The sequence below is a fragment of the Artibeus jamaicensis genome, unplaced genomic scaffold, assembly GCF_021234435.1.
Source record: "Artibeus jamaicensis isolate MK-2021 breed Jamaican fruit bat unplaced genomic scaffold, CSHL_Jam_final contig_233, whole genome shotgun sequence".
NCBI classification, from domain to species: Eukaryota; Metazoa; Chordata; class Mammalia; order Chiroptera; family Phyllostomidae; genus Artibeus; species Artibeus jamaicensis.
The window spans coordinates 22,651,953-22,669,503 of record NW_026521486.1 but is presented as its reverse complement, the minus strand read 5'-3'; the positions used below and the strand labels follow the sequence as shown (position 1 = coordinate 22,669,503).

General features: G+C 37.6%; 1 protein-coding gene across 16 annotated transcripts in view; it reads right to left on the bottom strand.

Annotated features, from left to right (window-relative positions):
* The window catches only part of RIMKLB (ribosomal modification protein rimK like family member B), a 130,643-nt gene that overhangs the window by 12,995 nt on the left and 100,097 nt on the right, over positions 1–17,551 (bottom strand). For all 16 annotated transcript variants that reach the window (XM_053661685.1, XM_037167802.2, XM_037167801.2 and 13 more), the window contains 3 exons: positions 4,218–4,448; positions 2,076–2,162; positions 392–595 (listed from right to left, as the gene is read on the bottom strand). In XM_053661685.1, the coding sequence (XP_053517660.1) occupies positions 392–595; positions 2,076–2,162; positions 4,218–4,448 (522 nt within the window). The remainder of the gene's footprint in view (positions 1–391; positions 596–2,075; positions 2,163–4,217; positions 4,449–17,551) is intronic.

The window sequence follows — 17,551 nt, the reverse complement described above, 5'->3', positions numbered from 1 at the left end:
TAAGGAATCTCAGAAAATACACATTTAGATAAACCAAAATCAGCAATCTTTTTTTGACCAATGGATAAAGTAAGTTATAATACAGCTACTTTAAATGAACTCCAATTATACACAAAATATCAACAAAAAAGGAATCTTTAGTAAGACATTTCATACACATGTGAATTGAGCTTAGGTGAAAATAAATTAATAATTCCGAGAAATCCAGTTTCATTACTAAAAAAAAACCCTCACAAGTATACCAATTATATTGATAAGTCTATCATATTGACATGTGAAAGATAGTGTTTTTTTTCAACTTACTGAGTAAAAACCTGTAGCTCTATACATACTCATTGGACAAGTTGCAATATTACCTAATATACTCGAAAGACACCTGCATCATTTTTACCTAGTGAGCAGTTGCTTTGCATCCTCCCGTCTGTTGAACAACGTAACATGGTGCCAACCACACGGCCTCCCACAACAATGACACGCACATCCCGTCCATGAGACTCCTTCACATACTTCTGGAACAGGTATGGAGCTTCATGGCGAATAAGATGGCTCAGATCAGCCAAATGATGCTTATCTCGAGCCAAGAAAACAGCTTTGCCTGTGATCAAGAGAATAAAAAATATGTATAAGTCATCATACTTATACATATTTTGTATAAGTGATGCTACTGAGTGTATGCTACTATCTACTAATTCCATCTTCTTGTGTCCCAATCTATTCTTTCAGATTCAATCACTTTTTAACCAAAGTAATATAGTTGTGATAATAAGACTATATGTAAAAAAGTTAAAGTCACCATCATTGAGTCTCTCAATCTCCAAACTCTTACAGTAATATAGAATTAATTTCAGTTTATGTTGTGAGGTAGGGATCTAAAATTTGTACACCTCCAGACTAGCCAGTAATGCCAGACTCACTTATTAGCAAACATTTCCCTCTAAGTTAAAACATACCATTAATTTGAACAATATATTAATATACTTCATTTGTACGGAGGGGTGGGCAAAAGTAGGTTTACAGTTGTTCATATGGAAAAAGACATTCAGGTTATGATTATTACAAGAGCTTTTATTAACTCGTATTTCATGTACTTAACGACTGTAAACCTATTTTGCCTACCCTGTATAGTAAAAACAGCAGTGCGTCATTTCATACCTAAGCTTTATTTCTAAATTCTCTAGTCTGATCCATTGCTCTATTTGTAAACCTTTATGCCAACAGAAGTAGCTGTTTTTAATACAGTTATAAATCCTTTGACAGTCTTCCCATCAAGAAGAGGGGAAATCTAGGTCCCATACCTTTGAACCGAGGAAGGCTTGTGATTACTTCAACCAACAGATTACAGAAGTGATTGTATGTGACTTCCGAGGCTAGGTCAAGAAAGCTTATGCTGCTTCTTTGGTCAATGGAGCACTCACTGTAGGAGCCCTGACACTTTTTGGCTCCCGTTCTGGTGAAGCCAAATATAAACAATGCAGTGGAGAGTCCCAGTTGACTCTGATACAGCCATCCCTGTCACAGCACTAAACCTTGTGAAATACTTGGATTTTATGGAGCATTTTATGCCTTAAGAAATCCTTCCTTAATCTGAAGTCATTTAAAAACTTTCATACACTGTCTTCTAAAGCTGTGTATTTTTGCCCTATATTTTAAGTTTTTGAACTATACAAATTGGGAGAGGGAATGACTGGAGTCAGTGATATAAGCTCCTTGGCCTTGCTAAAAAGGTATTTATTAACTTGGGACTCAGTCTAAATTAAGTATGCATCTTAAAATTTCTAGTATAATCACTAAATGGAAGAAATAGCTTCTAGCCAAACTGAAAGACTCACGGCAGCATTCTGTAAGTTTAAGGTACCATGCACCAACTTCCCTCTACTTTTTCTTTAGAAGCCCTGCTCCAAAGCCTATAAATTTCTATTGATAAGACTACTGTTTAATCAATAACCATGAGGAAATACAAAGCAGTAATTGCTTTGATCTGATTAAGATTAAAAAATCTATATTGTATAACTACCCATATTAATTCTCAAACATAAATTTCGAAATTATGTACCATAGCAACAACTCATACACACCTCGATGACCCCGTGTGTTCTTCACTACCATTGGGAACTCCAATACTTCTGCTTCATCAATCATTTTAGAAAAATTTTCATGACCACCTGGTTTAAGAAAAAAAGAAATTTAAAAACAGCAGCAACAAAGGTGGTTTGTGACAGCTTTTATCTACACTAATGTCAGCAACAAAGGGCAGTAGGAGGTTAAGAACCTGATGATTAAATTTTGTTTTTCTTGGAGTAATAAAAAAAAGCTGAAAAAACAATTAAGTATCAATTTGAAACAGGGATGTCAAATTCATTTTCACCAGGGGCCACATCAGCCTTGCAGTTACCCTCAAAGGGCTGAAATAATTTTAGGGCTGTATAAATGTAACTATTCCCTAACTGTTAAAAAAATTGAAATTACATTCGGCTCTTTAAAGGTGACCGTGAGGCTGGTGTGGCCCCCAGTGAAAATGAGTTTAACATCCCTGTTTTAAATGACAACCATGCCTTTTAAAATGGAAAAAAGCAATCTTAAAATACAAATATTCTAATATCCAATCTAAAGAAATTAAGTATACTTCAGTTAAAACAATGTCTCCTAATTCTATACCATTTTTCATGCTTTTATACCTTATCTTCCACTCTAAAATTAACAGAAGCTTCAAGATCTAGTTTAGTATATTCAACTCCCTGTTTGGATTAAGAAACAAAATGACGAGTCAATTGAGAAGACTCATCCAAGGTTGAAGATGCTACACACATGTACACACATTCCCTCTCTCTCTCAAACACACAAATTAATTTTTCTTATCTCTATTATTAACTAGAGTTCCTTCTACACTGAGCTACTCTGTACCAGTGTGCTAGGTCTTACTTCTTACTATTTTTACTGCCTAGGAACACATGATACAACAGCAAGGTTAGTGCAAAAAAATGGATTGTAGTTGTAAAAAAATATTAACGTGATGATACAGAAAAACTAAACCAGGACAGAGTTCATAAACCACAATATCATAAATTTGCAGCTTACACAAATTAGGATGATCTTAAGTTCAACCTTCAATATCAGAGCATAGGTAATATTTAAATTGGTTAACCCTTTCCTCCTTTCCATTTTCTTGAAACCAGAATTACAGAGTCATGACATAGGCATCAGGAAGACAGAATTCTCAAACTATTCATATTGTCTCTTCTCGTAAAATTCCTAAAAACAGCAGCTGTCTCATATATCATACAAACTTGAAGATTTCCCTTCTTTCTTTAAAATATTTTTTAAAAGAAGACAGGGATTACTTTTTATAGCCTGGTTAACCCTGCAAGCATTCTACTGAACACTTATTTGGAGAAATACCTTTATGAAAAACTACACTGATTTAAAGTACATCTTATCCTTTCCAAACTAGAAAACCTGTAAGACAGAAAATCTATCAACACTGTTTATAGCAGTGCTACTCACAGTGTAGTCTAGTAACCTGTGCCCATTTCTGACTTCTTTGCTTCTGATAGATGAACAGGTAAATATAACACAAGTAAGCACTAGGAGCTTTTACAGCAATTTGGCATTGCTGTGATACTTTCATTGTACTTTATAAGAATATTGATACACAGCATTTTGGCCTTAAAAAACCTGTACCACAGACACAGCATACCTAGTATACTGTCATTTTCTTAATAAAAAATATTTATGAATTATCATGAAAATGGCAATACACATTAACAGAAATTAACTCATCAAGTTCTATTATCTTTTACCACAACGGCCAGCAAACTAGGGTCTATAGGACAGATTTGGCCCACTGCCTTTTTTTGTAATAAAGTTTTATTGAAACACAGCTATACTCATTTGTTCAAGCATTTTTTATAGCAGCTTTCATACTACAATATCATTACCGAGAGTCACAAGAAAAAAATGTAGAGCCTGGAAAACCCAAAAATTTACTATTTGACCCTTTACAGGAAAAGTTTGTTAAGTTTATTCTAAACATAGCATGGAACCAATCTTAAGACATGACTCATAAGTCTGCCCAGTTTGTTAATACACAGTTACTTCTATACGAAGTGCTTTCACGTTAACAAAATTTCTTATATCACATAACCCTGTCAGTTTAGTATGGCTCTCAAAATTATCACTTTTCTAACACTTAAGCTACAAATTCATATTAGTGAACGAACCATAAGAGAAAGTATCTGGCAAAGGAACACCATGACCAGCCAACTCTTGAAATGTCCAGAACTTATTCACACAGTTCAGGATGGCTTGAGGTCGGTTCATCAACCGGCATCCCATCTTCTCTAGGTGGCGCAAAACAGTGATGTCGCTATCACTTTGTACCCAAGGGGTTGGTACTCTCACTACCACCACCTGGGGGTAGGCAGTAATTAGTTCTCCATTGATCCGAAGACCTGAAACATGCAAAAGGGAAACCAAAATCATTAAAATTAAATATATAATAAAAGAGAGGAACAGAAATATACCACAGCTTGAGTCACAAAATTAAACATACTAAGTTATTAACATTTCATTGAGACAAAGAGACATCCCTCCTTAAATTGTATTTCTTTGTAAAAAGAAAATTTAATGATTAAAAACTTCTGTACAGGTGAAATAAATAATTGTACATGCCAAAAAAAAGAAATACAACACAGCCATTAAAACGAGTGTCAAAGCCCTGGCTGGCGTAGCTCAGTGGATTGAGCGCAGGCCTGCAAACCAGAGTATCGCGGTTCGATTCCCATTCAGGGCACATGCCTGGGTTGCAGGCCAGTTCCCAGCAGGGGACAAATGAGAGGCAACCATACATCAATATTTCTCTCCCACTCTTTCTCCTTCCCTTCCCCTCTCTCGAAAAATAAATAAATAAAATATATTTAAAAAAAAAAAAACGAGTGTCATAACCAGAAATGAAAAAATGTTCAGATGTTGAATTTTAAAAAAGCTAAATCTGACTTCCGCCAAGATGGAGAAGTAGGTGGAGGGTCCACCTCGCCTCTGTGCACAACCAAATCTAAGAACAACTATTTTTAACAGCAGTCACAACCAAGCCACACGGAAAATCGACAATACGGAGTCCAAAGGACAACTAGATACTCGGCTGGACCGGTACGAGGAGCGAGGCCAGAAGCGGAGCAGGTTAGCAAGAAAAAATTCCCGGGGCGGGTGCGCGGGGCGCGCAGGCAACCGAGGGCTGATCGCCAGCGAGCTGGCTGCCGGAGCGCACACGGAATAGGCGCGGTGGGTCGCTCAGTTGCGCGCATTTACGTGCGGAGAAACCAGTGAGAAGGGAAACCCCCGCGCGGTGCAGCAGGCTCGCAAAATTAGGATCGGATAAGCAAACCCGAGGCGTTTGAGTGACTGGATGCGCTGGGCTAGCGGAGAGGAACGCCATCGCTCCCTCTCTGACCCCGCCCCCACACACAGCGTCACAAACCAGCGACCTGGGTCGCCCCGTCCTGGTAAACAACTAAGGCTTCGCTCCGCTCACTAAACAGCACGAATAACCCAAAAATGGCTCTAGAACAACTCAGAGCCCCAGAACCGATAGACCTAAGTGATGAAGAAATAGCCAGTCTTTCAGATGCACAGTTCAAAACACTGGTTATAAAGATCCTTACAGAACTGGTGGATTTTAGTCACAAATTAGAGAAACATATGGAAGCTAAATTAATTGAAATGAATGCTGATACAAAAGATACCAATAGTGATGGAAAGAAAATTGGGACTCAAATCAAGGGAGAGGACCAGACAGAAGAAAAAGATGATCAAGCAGAAAGGAATGAAGAAATAAGAATTCAGAAAAATGAGGAGAGGCTTGGAAACCTCCAGGACATCTTTAAACGTTCCAACATCCGAATTATAGGGGGTACCAGAAGGGGGAAAGGCACAACCACCAGTTGAAAAATTATTTGAACAAATAATAAAGGAGAATTTCCCCAAGATGGCAAAGGAAATAGACTTCCGAGAGATCCAGGAAGCTCGGAGAGTCCCGAGGAAGTTGGACCCGGGAAGGAACACACCAAGGCACATCATAATTACATTAGCCAAGATTAAAATGAAGGAGAGAATCCTAGAAGCAGCAAGAGCTAAGGGGACAGTCACCTACAAAGGAGTTCCCATCAGACTGTCAGCTGATTTCTCAAAAGAGACCTTACAGGCAAGAAGGGGCTGGACAGAGGTATTCCAAGTCATGAAAACCAAAGATCTACAACCAAGATTGCTCTACCCAGCAAAACTTTCATTTAGAATGGAAGGACAGATAAAGTGCTTCTCAGATAAGGTCAAATTCAAGGAGTTCATCATCACCAAGCCCTTACTATATGAAATGTTAAAGGGACTTACCTAAGAAAAAGAAGATAAAAAAGATGAACAGTGAAAGGACAGCAAACACACAGTTATTAAGAACCACACCTAAAACAAAAGCAAACTAAGAGGATAGCTAGATCAGGAGCAGAACCATAGAAATGAAGATCACAGGGAGGGTTAGCAACAGGGGAGTGGGAGGAGGGGAAGGGGGGAGAAGGTACAGAAAATAAGTAGTATAGACAGTAGATAGAAAATAGATAGGGGGGAGGGTAAGAATAGTAGGGGAAATACAGAATCTAAAGAATTTGAGACACATGTTCATGAACTAAAGGGGGAAATGGAGGGGGAGGGGTATGCAGGGTGGAGGGGAAGGGAGGGGGGAATAGAGCAAATGTAATGGCATAATCAATAAAAAAAAATGTGGTATTGACTTAAAAAAAAAAAGCTAAATCTGAGAATAATTTTACTATTTGCATATGCATAGACAATATATGAAAGGATAAATAACATGTCTTTCTCTGAGTATGAGTGGATGGCAAAGCAGGAAGCAGAAGATAGAATAGGGAAGTTTAACACTGCTCCATGTAATTCTCTATATTACTTATATTCATTTTTTAAAATATATTTTATTGATTATACTATTATAGTTATCCCATTTCCCCTCCCTTCATTCGCCTCTGCCCTGCACACCCCCTTCCCCCCATTACCCCCCTTTAGTTCATGTCCATGTGTCTTAAGTTCTTCAGCTTCTACCTTTCCCATATTATTCTTGCCCTCCCCGTCTATTTCCTACCTACCATCTATGCTACTTATTCTCTGTACCTTTTCCTCTCTCTCCTCCCACTCCCCTGTTGCTAACCCTCCACGTGATCTCCAATCCTGTGGTTCTGTTCCTGTTCTAGTTCTTTGCTTAGTTTATTTTTGTTTTAGGTGTGGTTGTTAATAACTGAGTTTTGTTGTCTTTTTACTGTTCATATTTTTTATCTTCTTTTTCTTAGATAAGTCCCTTTAACATTTCATATAATAAGGGCTTGGGGATGATGAACTTCTTTAACTTGACCTTATCTGAGAAGCACTTTATCTGTCCTTCCATTCTAAATGAAAACTTTGCTGGATAGAGCAATCTTGGATGTAGGTCTTTGGATTTCATGACTTGGAATACTTCTTTCCAGCCCCTTCTTGCCTGTAAGGTCTCTTTTGAGAAATCAGCTGACAGTCTGATGGGAACACCTTTGTAGGTGACTGTCCCCTTCTCTCTTGTTGCTTCTAGAACTCTCCTTCATTTTAATCTTGGCTAATGTAATTATGATGTTCTTGGTGTGTGCCTCCTTGGGTCCAATTTCTTTGGGACTCTCTGAGCTTTCTGGACTTCCTGGAAGTCTATTTCCTTTGCCAGATTGGGGAAGTTCTTCTTTATTATTTGTTCAAATAAGTTTTCTACTTGTTGCTCTTCCTCTTCCCCTTCTGGTACCCCTATAATTCGGATTTGGAATGTTTAAAAGTGTCCTGGAGGTTCCTAAGCCTCTCCTCATTTTTTTTTTTTTTTGAATTTTCATTTCTTCATTCTTTTCTGTTTGGTTGTTTCTTTGTTCCTTCTGGTCCACTTCATTGATTTGAGTCCCAGTTTTCTTCCCATCACTATTGGTTCCCTGTGCATTTTCCTTAATTTCACTTAGTGTAAACTTCATTTTTTCATCTAATTTGCAACGAAAATCAACCAATTCTGTGAGCATCCTGATCACCAATGTTTTGAACTGTGTATCTGATAGGTTGACTATCTCTTGGTCGCTTAAAAGTATTGGTTCTGGGGTGTTGATCTGTTCTTCCATTTGAGCCTTTTTTGTTTGTTTGGTCTGATCATGCCTGTTATGTATGAGGGGCGAGGTTTTAGGTGTTCACCAGGGCAGGGCGACCCAGTAACTGGGTTGTGGCTGTATATGGGGGCAGGGTCAGAGAGGGAACAATGGTGCTTACTCTGATCTCTTGGATTTCGGTCCCTTCCTCCGCTTCCCACAAGCAAATTGGGCCCTTCTGGTGCTAGTTTCCATGTGGGTGGGCTTGTGTATGTTCTAGGACCCTGTGGGTCTGTCCAACTAACTCTCTTGTGAGGCTGGGAGTCTCGCCTGGCACTTCAACCCCCACAAGTGTTTTCAATCTGTGCTTTTAGGCTTTATTTCCTGGCACTGGGGCCTTGGGTTGCAGTCTGTCTCACTGCTCATTTTCTCCTGGTTTATCTGAGCATGAACGTGTGACCATGGTCAGCCAGGTACCTTGCACACCTCACTGGGTCTACTCATTGCCTCCCTGCGCCCAGGTCCACCAGCCACCACTTTTTCCCGCCCCAACCACTCTCCACTGCCCGCAGACTCTGGCCCTCTTACCAGTCTGGATGAATGGTTGTCAGACTTCCGTACATTTCAATTTTCTGGCTGTTCCTGTTGTGTTTTTGTTTCTAAATTTTTGTTGTCCTTAATTTTGGCTGTGTGAGGAGGCCCAGTGTGTCTACCTACACCTCCATCTTGGTCAGAAGTCTATTACTTATATTCTTTTAAAATGAGCACATATGCTTTTATAATAAAAAATACTTTAAAAAGAGAAGTTCCTTAAATTTTATCCAATACTCTTCTATTTAAAGAAGTCCCAAATTTTAAAGAAAACTATTTTCATTTTTTAAAGGCTTTGTTTATTTATTTTTAGAGAGGGGAAGGGAGGGAGAAAGAGATGGCAAGAAACATCAATGTGTGGTTGCCTCTCACCTGGCCCCCACTGCGGACCTGGCCCAGGTCCGCAACCCAGGCACGTGCTGTAATTGGGAATTGAACCGGAGCCCTTTGGTTCACCACCTATCCTCAATCCACTGAGCTATACCAGCCAGGGCCAAACTATTTTCATTTAAAAATAGTTTATTTACTTGTTTATACTTGTGAAACACAAAAATACAAGAGTGGACAAAAGTAAGTTTACAGTTGTGAATATGCAAAAAAAGTTTACTCATGTATTTATTGATTATGGTGCTATTTTCCAAACAAAACCCTCTAAACCTACTTTTGCCCACCCTTGTATGTAACATATTCACTTCCCACCCAACATCATAGGTATTTCATGTCGATGATACATTATTTTCCCCACTGTTAATCTTAGCATAGAATAACATATAATTTTTAGAATAAAGTGTTTAAGTTATTTTATGTCACTTTCTCTCATTACTTAAAATTATAGCATATCTTTCTACGTCAGTGCATATACAGCTCTATTTCCTTTTTTAGGGGCCTAAATTAAATTTTATTTTATAAATATGCCATATGGTCCATCTAATAGCTATTGAGCAATTACTATGCATCAGATGCTTTTCTAAAAGTTGGAAATAGAGCTCCAGCTGGTGTGGGTAAGTGGACTGAGCGATGGCCTGAGAACCTGCAAACCAAAAGGTCTCTGGTTTGATTCCCAGTCATAACACATGCCTGGGTTGCGGGCCAGGTCCCCAGTTGGGAGCAAGCGAGAAGCAACAGATCAATGTATCTCTCACACATAGATGAGAATTTCTCTCTTTCTCTCTCCGCTCCCTATCTCTAAAAATAAATTAAAAATATTTTAAAAATTGGGACTAGATTGATAAATAATGCAGACAATGTACTTACTATCCTGTGGAGGAGAAACTATTTTATACCATGACAGCTATCTGTCAGAAACCTGTGCTAGATTCGATCAAGAACAGAGACTGCTTCCCAATAACCCCCCTCACAAATTGTCCAATGCTTCCCCTGTGTCCTAGGCATGCTGGTTCCTGCAACAGACCCTTGCCCTCCCCAGGTAAAGTATACAAGGCATTTTCCCTTATCTGAGGCAGGTCACACCGCAGTACCCCTATTCATCCTGCCCTGTTCTATATAACCCTATAGTGCCTGCTATGACATGCTTCACATAGGTAAGTTCCCTTAATAAACCCAATGTAATATTAAAGTTGTCAGCCTCTTTCCTCAGTTGCTAGGTCCTGGGAATTTTTATGTTAACAACAGTTGCACTCAAGAAGCATTCATTCTAGTGGGAGAGACTCTTAAGTATTAATTTTTATGGTATTACCTTTTAAACATGGTAGAAATTCTAATTCACGAAAAATTGGTGAAAGGTAACATCTGAGTTAGAGCGTAAGCCTTGAGATAGTGTTTGTTTAAAGCAAAGAGAAGTGACACTTCAAAAGTATGGGCACAGCAGCAATCATAGGGCAAAAACAGCAGTAAAAGCCATGGCTGCCTCAAATTGTAACTTGTATTCATGTAATGCGGAAAAAGATAAGGTTGGTCAGGTTAAGGTGAAGGTGTCAAATATGTGAAGCCACAAACTTTTAAGATATAATTGACATACAATGTATTGGTTTTAGGTGTACAGCATAGTAATTCAATATTTGTATACATTGTGAAATTATCACAATAAATTTAGTTGACATCTGGCACCTCACATAGTTAACAACTTTTTTCTTTTGATGAGAACTTTTAAGATTTATTCTCTTGGCAACTTTCAAATATACAATAAACTACTACTGTTAACTACAGTCACCATGCTATACATTTCATCCATAGGACCTATTTATCTTCTAACTAGAAGTTTGTATCTTTTGACCACATTCACCCATTGTCCCCATACCATCCCAACCCATCCCTCCATCACCTGCCTCTGGCCACCATCAAATTGTTCTCTGTATCACGGACTTTGGTCCTGCATATTAGTGAGATCATACAATATTTGTCTTTCTCTGTCTGGTTCTTGAAGTCCATCCATGGTGTCACAAATGGCAGGATTTCCTTCTTTTCTATGGCTAGATAATACACACCACATGTTCTTTATCTACCCACCCATTTAAACTTAGTTTATTTCCATGTTTTAGCTATTGTAAATAATGCTGCAATGGGGGTGGCAGACATATCTTCAAGGTAGTGATTTAATTTCCTTCACGTAAATACTCAGAAGTGTGACAATCTGGTCTGACCTTGCATAGAGGCACCCAGCCAGCATGACAGGATATCAGAACAAACAGACCACGGTGGGACAGCACCCAAGTAATCAGCCAGGGACAGGAAAGTTCCAGGAACTAGAGCTAGAAAGCCACAGGAAGAATCCCAGGAACTACAGAGTTGTGGGACAGAAACACCCAAGAAGAGAAGGAAGAAGAAAGTAGAAGAGTTCAAAGTAACCAATTTCAAGACTACCTCCCCATAGTGCGAGGGGGTCAGAGTGGGGTGTTTCTTTAAAAACCCCGCACAGAACCACCCTATGGGAACTGGTCTGAGCTGAGAACTGGCCTCAGCTGAACTGATTTCCCTCCCCTGCTCCCGAGGGACCCCTTGCTTTGCTATTAACTTGCTGTCTTCTTGTGGTTCCTCCATGGCTCTGATCTCACAAGGTGGAGTTGCTCAGAAAATTCTGAGCTGAAGAGTTTACATACTGTTCTCATTAAGATAACTGAGGGTGTGTACTGAATACTGTCTGTTGATATTTTACACTGTCCCTGCCCCCCATATGGCAGGAGCTAGGAACATTTCCCATGCTCCCTTGCCAGCAGAATTCCATGTTGAAAATCCATCAACCAGAGATAATTGCATAACATTTTAAAGGTGAAAGAGAAGTAGAAGTCCTTTTTCTCCAGAGGCAGCTATGGGTAGGTACATGGTAATGAGCAGATACAAGGTTCTACCAGTGGCTTAGGGTTCTCCCAATCATTCACTGTGCTGCCACCACTATGGGCATCTTAAGATCAGCAGCAACAGATTTCTGCAATCCTACACTTATTCTCATTTCTTAGCCTTCAAGCACTGAATTGCCTCAACGGTCACTCCAAAATAAAAGAAGTTAACAGAGAAATCTAGAACCAAGATTTCGTGAATCTCATTAAAAAAACAAAAACCTGAGGAATAAAGTAGTCAAAAAACTAGGGGAATCTAGTGCTGAGTACTATTGGGAAAGATAAGAGGAGTTAGCATTATCGGGGGGAATGATCAATCTCATTAAATAAAACAGAGGTAACAAAAAGGCCGAGTTTTAAGAAAGGCTCGAGTGATCAGGAAAAGAGATATTACCGACTGTCAAGAAAAAATTCAAGCATTACATTCTCATTTTCCTAAAATGGAGATAGTGCTTGCTTTTTTAAAGAAATGGGATAAAAGAAAACAATGGAACTATTCCAGGCTTGGGCCATACCACCAGTGAGGACCACCTATCTGCTGCACCAGGAAATAGAACATGGGAGTACTTTATATAAAGTGCATTCAGATCTGCACTTTGTACTACTAAGGTACTACTGAGGATGGAAAGAAATCCAATGCTTCCAGCAACAGAAACACACATTTTGTAATTCTAGGCCAACAGAAGGTGATCCAAGGCTGGAAAGAGCAGGTACAGAAAGAAGAATGTGAGCCAGAACAAGCAAAGTGACATCTCTTTCAACTGTACGGATCTCTTGGGCATTCTCAGCAAATGCCACTGTTTAAGAATCCATTCTTACAGGCATATGCCTTTCCCATCTACTTAGATTTCTAACAAGACATATTTTGTGTTCGTTATCAAAATATCCTTCTTTAACATCCACAGTAACCCTGTTTTCTTCCAATTTGTTTACAAGTCTTATCTAGTTATTAATCCTAAGCAGATAGAATTTTTTTCTTCAAAGGTAAGTTCTTTTGGGAATGATGAAGAACCAAAAAAATTCCTTTCCCAGACCCTCATCAGTGGAACAGAAAGAAACAAAAGGAAGACTACTATCTGTAACTGTGTGCCTCATTATCATTGAGGATTGCGTCACTGCAGTTGTCATGTGTTCTAAAAAAAGAGAACAAATGAGTGAATAGTTTTTTTAGTTCAGATAAACTGAATATAATTTTTTTAAATAGAAAAGAAAGGAGAAAGAGGGAGAAATACAAAGCAAGCAAACAAGCAAAGTAATCATCACTGTCCATTTTTAAAACATTTTTCTGTCTTCAAACAATATAATTATAATTATAATAATTATATAAATCTGAGGTCAAGATACCAACTCTATCACAATAATTAGCAAAAAGAGGTTAAGATACATCAAATTCAGAGAATGCTGATGCCACTAGCTATAACTCACCTCCTTAGATTTCACAAACGCTGACATTCAAGCTCTGTGTATTTGAGTACATTTTTTATAGCTTTTCTAAGATAGTAAAAAAAGAAACTGGCTCAAGAGAAATACTTCATGAAATTGATAAAAAGACAAAATACCCTCAAGGGACCCATCCATTTAAAAATACTTGCTGAGCACCTACCTTAAGATACTCTGAAACTTGGGACAAAATCCTAGCCCCACTTGAGGGGTTTTGAGGAGGAGGATGGAAGGGGGGATATGCATGTAAAGTACTTAATAACAAATGATTGATACATGTTAAGACCTTAATAATTATTAGCAGCTTTCCATTACTCTAAGTTTACAATGGTGAATGCAGTAGGTTGCTGGCAAATTATAACTGTTAGTTTCTAGCAATATGACTTGAGAAAACCCTTTTGTCCTCAACCCCCAATCAAACACATCTGGTTTATTTAATTTGATACCTAAGAGCTCACTTCTATTTTGCTAATATAGCACAAAAACTTGTTTTTATTAAGTTTTTTCCTTATTATCCTGATGTGATTTGAAAATTGAAAGTTGAAATACTATAGCCAACCTATTATGTTTTCTTTACGCCTAAATCAGCAATTTTTACTGAAACGGTAAAGAAAAGTTATACAGAAGGTAAACAGGGAAATATGTAATTATATAGTCACTGTTAATGAACCCAACCATAAACATTTATTGTAGTCTTTTGGCAACAGACTACTGTAGAAGAGGGAAGAAAGGAAACAAAGATTCTTGGTAATACAGGCAAAGCTTTTAAATGCTGAGCCCCTCTGTCCGCTTTGAAAAAGGATAAACTTCTTTTTAACAGTGGCTCCAGGCTAAAGACAAATATTTGTATCAATCTGTTCTACTTACTTTTAACAATCACAACTGCATATCAAAACTTTCTGAATACTGCTCTAAGTAAATATGAATAAAAATATATAAATGTAAGCACATTTATATAACCATATAATTTTTAAATACGTATTATAAATATTAATGAACATAAACTAAAAGCTATGGAGTTATAAATAACAAAGGAAGAGGACTACATTAAACTCCTTAAATACTGAACATTATGAAGAAAACTACTCGGAAAATAGAAGATTCAGATTTTTCCCTCAAATGTTTTATTTAGACCCCAAATAGCAAGGGATAATGATGAGGAGGTAGAAAAAGGCAAAAACAAAGTATGAGCAGATCTTTACAAGTTACTTGCTGGTGTGGGAATCACAATGATCCCACATTTGATTCAAATCCTAGGTCTGCCACTTATCCACTGTATAACCTCTGGCAGGTTACTTAACCTCTCTGTGCCTCAGGTTCCTCATCTGTAAAATGGGTATAGTAACAGTAGTTCCTTTATGGAGTTGAGATAAGGATTAACTAAGTTAATGTTAGTGAAGAAGTGCCTGGAAGATAATAAGTACGTAATAACTCTTAATCATCAATACCATCCATCACCCCCTTTTGTAAATGGAAAAGAAATCGAAAAACTAGAAAGTCAGTACCATGAGATTAAGAATCTGACCATCTTGTTCACTGCTATATCCTCAGCACCATCTGGCACATAGTAGGTGCTCAATTATGAAATCTGAATTTGTCTCACAATTTTTAAGAAGCAGAGCAGGTGTTTAAACCCTGGCCTCAGTCTGTAGCTCTATGGCCTAAAACAAGATTGTCCCTATAAACGCTGCAGAAGAAAAACTACTCAAAACTCAAACTCAAACACCAATGGAAAATCAAATCACATTCATATCTAAAAACCAAGAGTAGAAGAAAATTTAAAAACAGCATAAATTAATGGAACAGAAAGCAAGCATCAACAGAAAATACCAGGCAAGCCAAAAGTTGGTTCCTAGAAAACATAAATTTGTTAGATCTCTGATAAAACTGACTTAGGGGGGGAAAAAACAACAAATAAACTTAGACAAAATGTACAAAAGTTCCTAGAAAAATACAATTTATCAAAATGGCCACAAGAAAAACAGAATATGGCCCTGGCTGGGTGACTTGGTTAGACCATTATCCCATACACCAAAAGGTTGCGGGATTGATCCTGGTTAGGGCGCACACAGAGGCAACCCATTGATGTTTCTCTCTAATCTCTCCCTCCCTCCCTCCCTCCCTCACCCTTCCTCTTTCTCTAAATCAATAAAAAAAATCCTTGGGCGAGGATTTAAAGAATGCATAATCTGAATAATCCAGTAATCGCTAAAGAAAATTAACCATTAAAATCTTTCCACAAAAAAATGTCCAGGCAAAAATGGCTTCTAAAAGTAAATTCCACCATTCATTTAAGGAAGAAATAAAACCAACATACACACTTTTTCCAGAAACTGGAGAGGAACAACAATAAAAGTCACTCCTAGCCTGTTATAAAACAGGACAACATAACTTAGCAGAAACTGACAATGACATTTCAAGAAAGTGAAGGTACAAGCCAATTTCACTAAAACATAAATACCAAAATCTTCAACAAGATATTAAATTAAACCCAGCTATATAACAACAATCTTAAGCAAGTTTAATTTATTCCAAAAATTTAAAGTTCCTTTAACTTATAAATACCAATCATGTCACTTGCAATACAGTAAAAAGAAACATGACCATTCAATAGATGTATAGATGCTATTTCATAAAATTCAAGTACTTGGGATTATAAAAAGCCCTTTAGGATACCTGAAGTATAAATAAATTTTCTTAATATGATAAAGGATATCTTAAAAATCCTCCAGGTCATATACTTAATGGTTTAATGTTAAAAGCTTTCCTCTGGGCCCAGAAATGAGAGTAGGATGCCCACTGTACCTATTTTGTCCAACATTGTCCCAAAGGTCCTATTTGGTGCAATTAGTCAAGAAAAGTGAGATGTAAAGACTAGAAAGGAAATCTAAAACTCTGATTACTTGCTGATGACACTTTTTTTCCAAGCACACAATCCAAAAGAACCTATCACAATTTACTTAAATAAGTGAGCTACTGTCAATACACTGTATAAAACAGAACCAGCAACAATGAGTTAGAAATAAAAGAATTTTAATTGTGTCATTTACAATAGCAGAAAAAATATAAAATTCACAGTAACAAGATGCATTTAGTAAGATGTACAAGACTTCTGGGGGTAAAATTATACAACGTTACAGTTATTAAAGATGAGGAAGGAGGAGTGAGGTAGAGAGAAAGACACAGAGACAAGACTGACCACACACACATTCACATATTAGAAGGTTCAACAGTATGTGTCATTTCTTTTCAAATTGATCTATAAATTCAACACAATTCTAATCAAAATTTCACATGGTATTTTGTGGATCATGACAAGCTGACTCTAAAATGTATAAACGCATTATATGCGTTTGTAGAACATGACTAGTTATATATTCTTAATGATGTCAGAGAACACTTTATTGGATGTCACAAACTATAGTAATTAAGTCAGTGTGGTATTGGTGAAAAGAGGCACAATTAGAACAAGGAACAGAATAAACCCATCTACCATGTATACAGATAACTTGACTTATTGCAAAGGCAACACGGAAGAACAATTAAAAAAGGTCAATCTCCTTAGTAAAAGGTGCTGGGACAACCAAATATTCAAATGGAAAGAAAATGAAACTTTACCATTACCTATGATCATACACAAAAATGAATTTCAGGTAGATTATGAATATGCACGTAAGTGCCAAAACAATATACTCTCTAAAAGATGGCAAAGAGGGTAGCTTCATGACCTCAGAGTAGGGAAAGATTTTTTTAATACAAGGCACAAAAAGAATCAACTGTAAACAATAAGATGTTAAATTACATTAAAAGTGAATTCTTCTATTTATCAAGACACCATTAAGAATGTTAAAAGGCAGCCTTCATTGGTGTGGCTCAGATTGAGTGCCGGCCTGCAAACCAAAGCATTGCTGAATCAATTCCCTGTCGGGGCACATGCCTGGGTTGTGGGCCAGGTCCCCAGTGAGGGGCATGAGAGAGGCAACCACACAATGATGTTTCTCTCCCTTTCTCCATCCCTTCCCTTTGGTCCAGAAAAATAAATAAAATCTTAAAAAAAAAAAAAAAAAAAAAAGAATGTTAAAAGGCAAA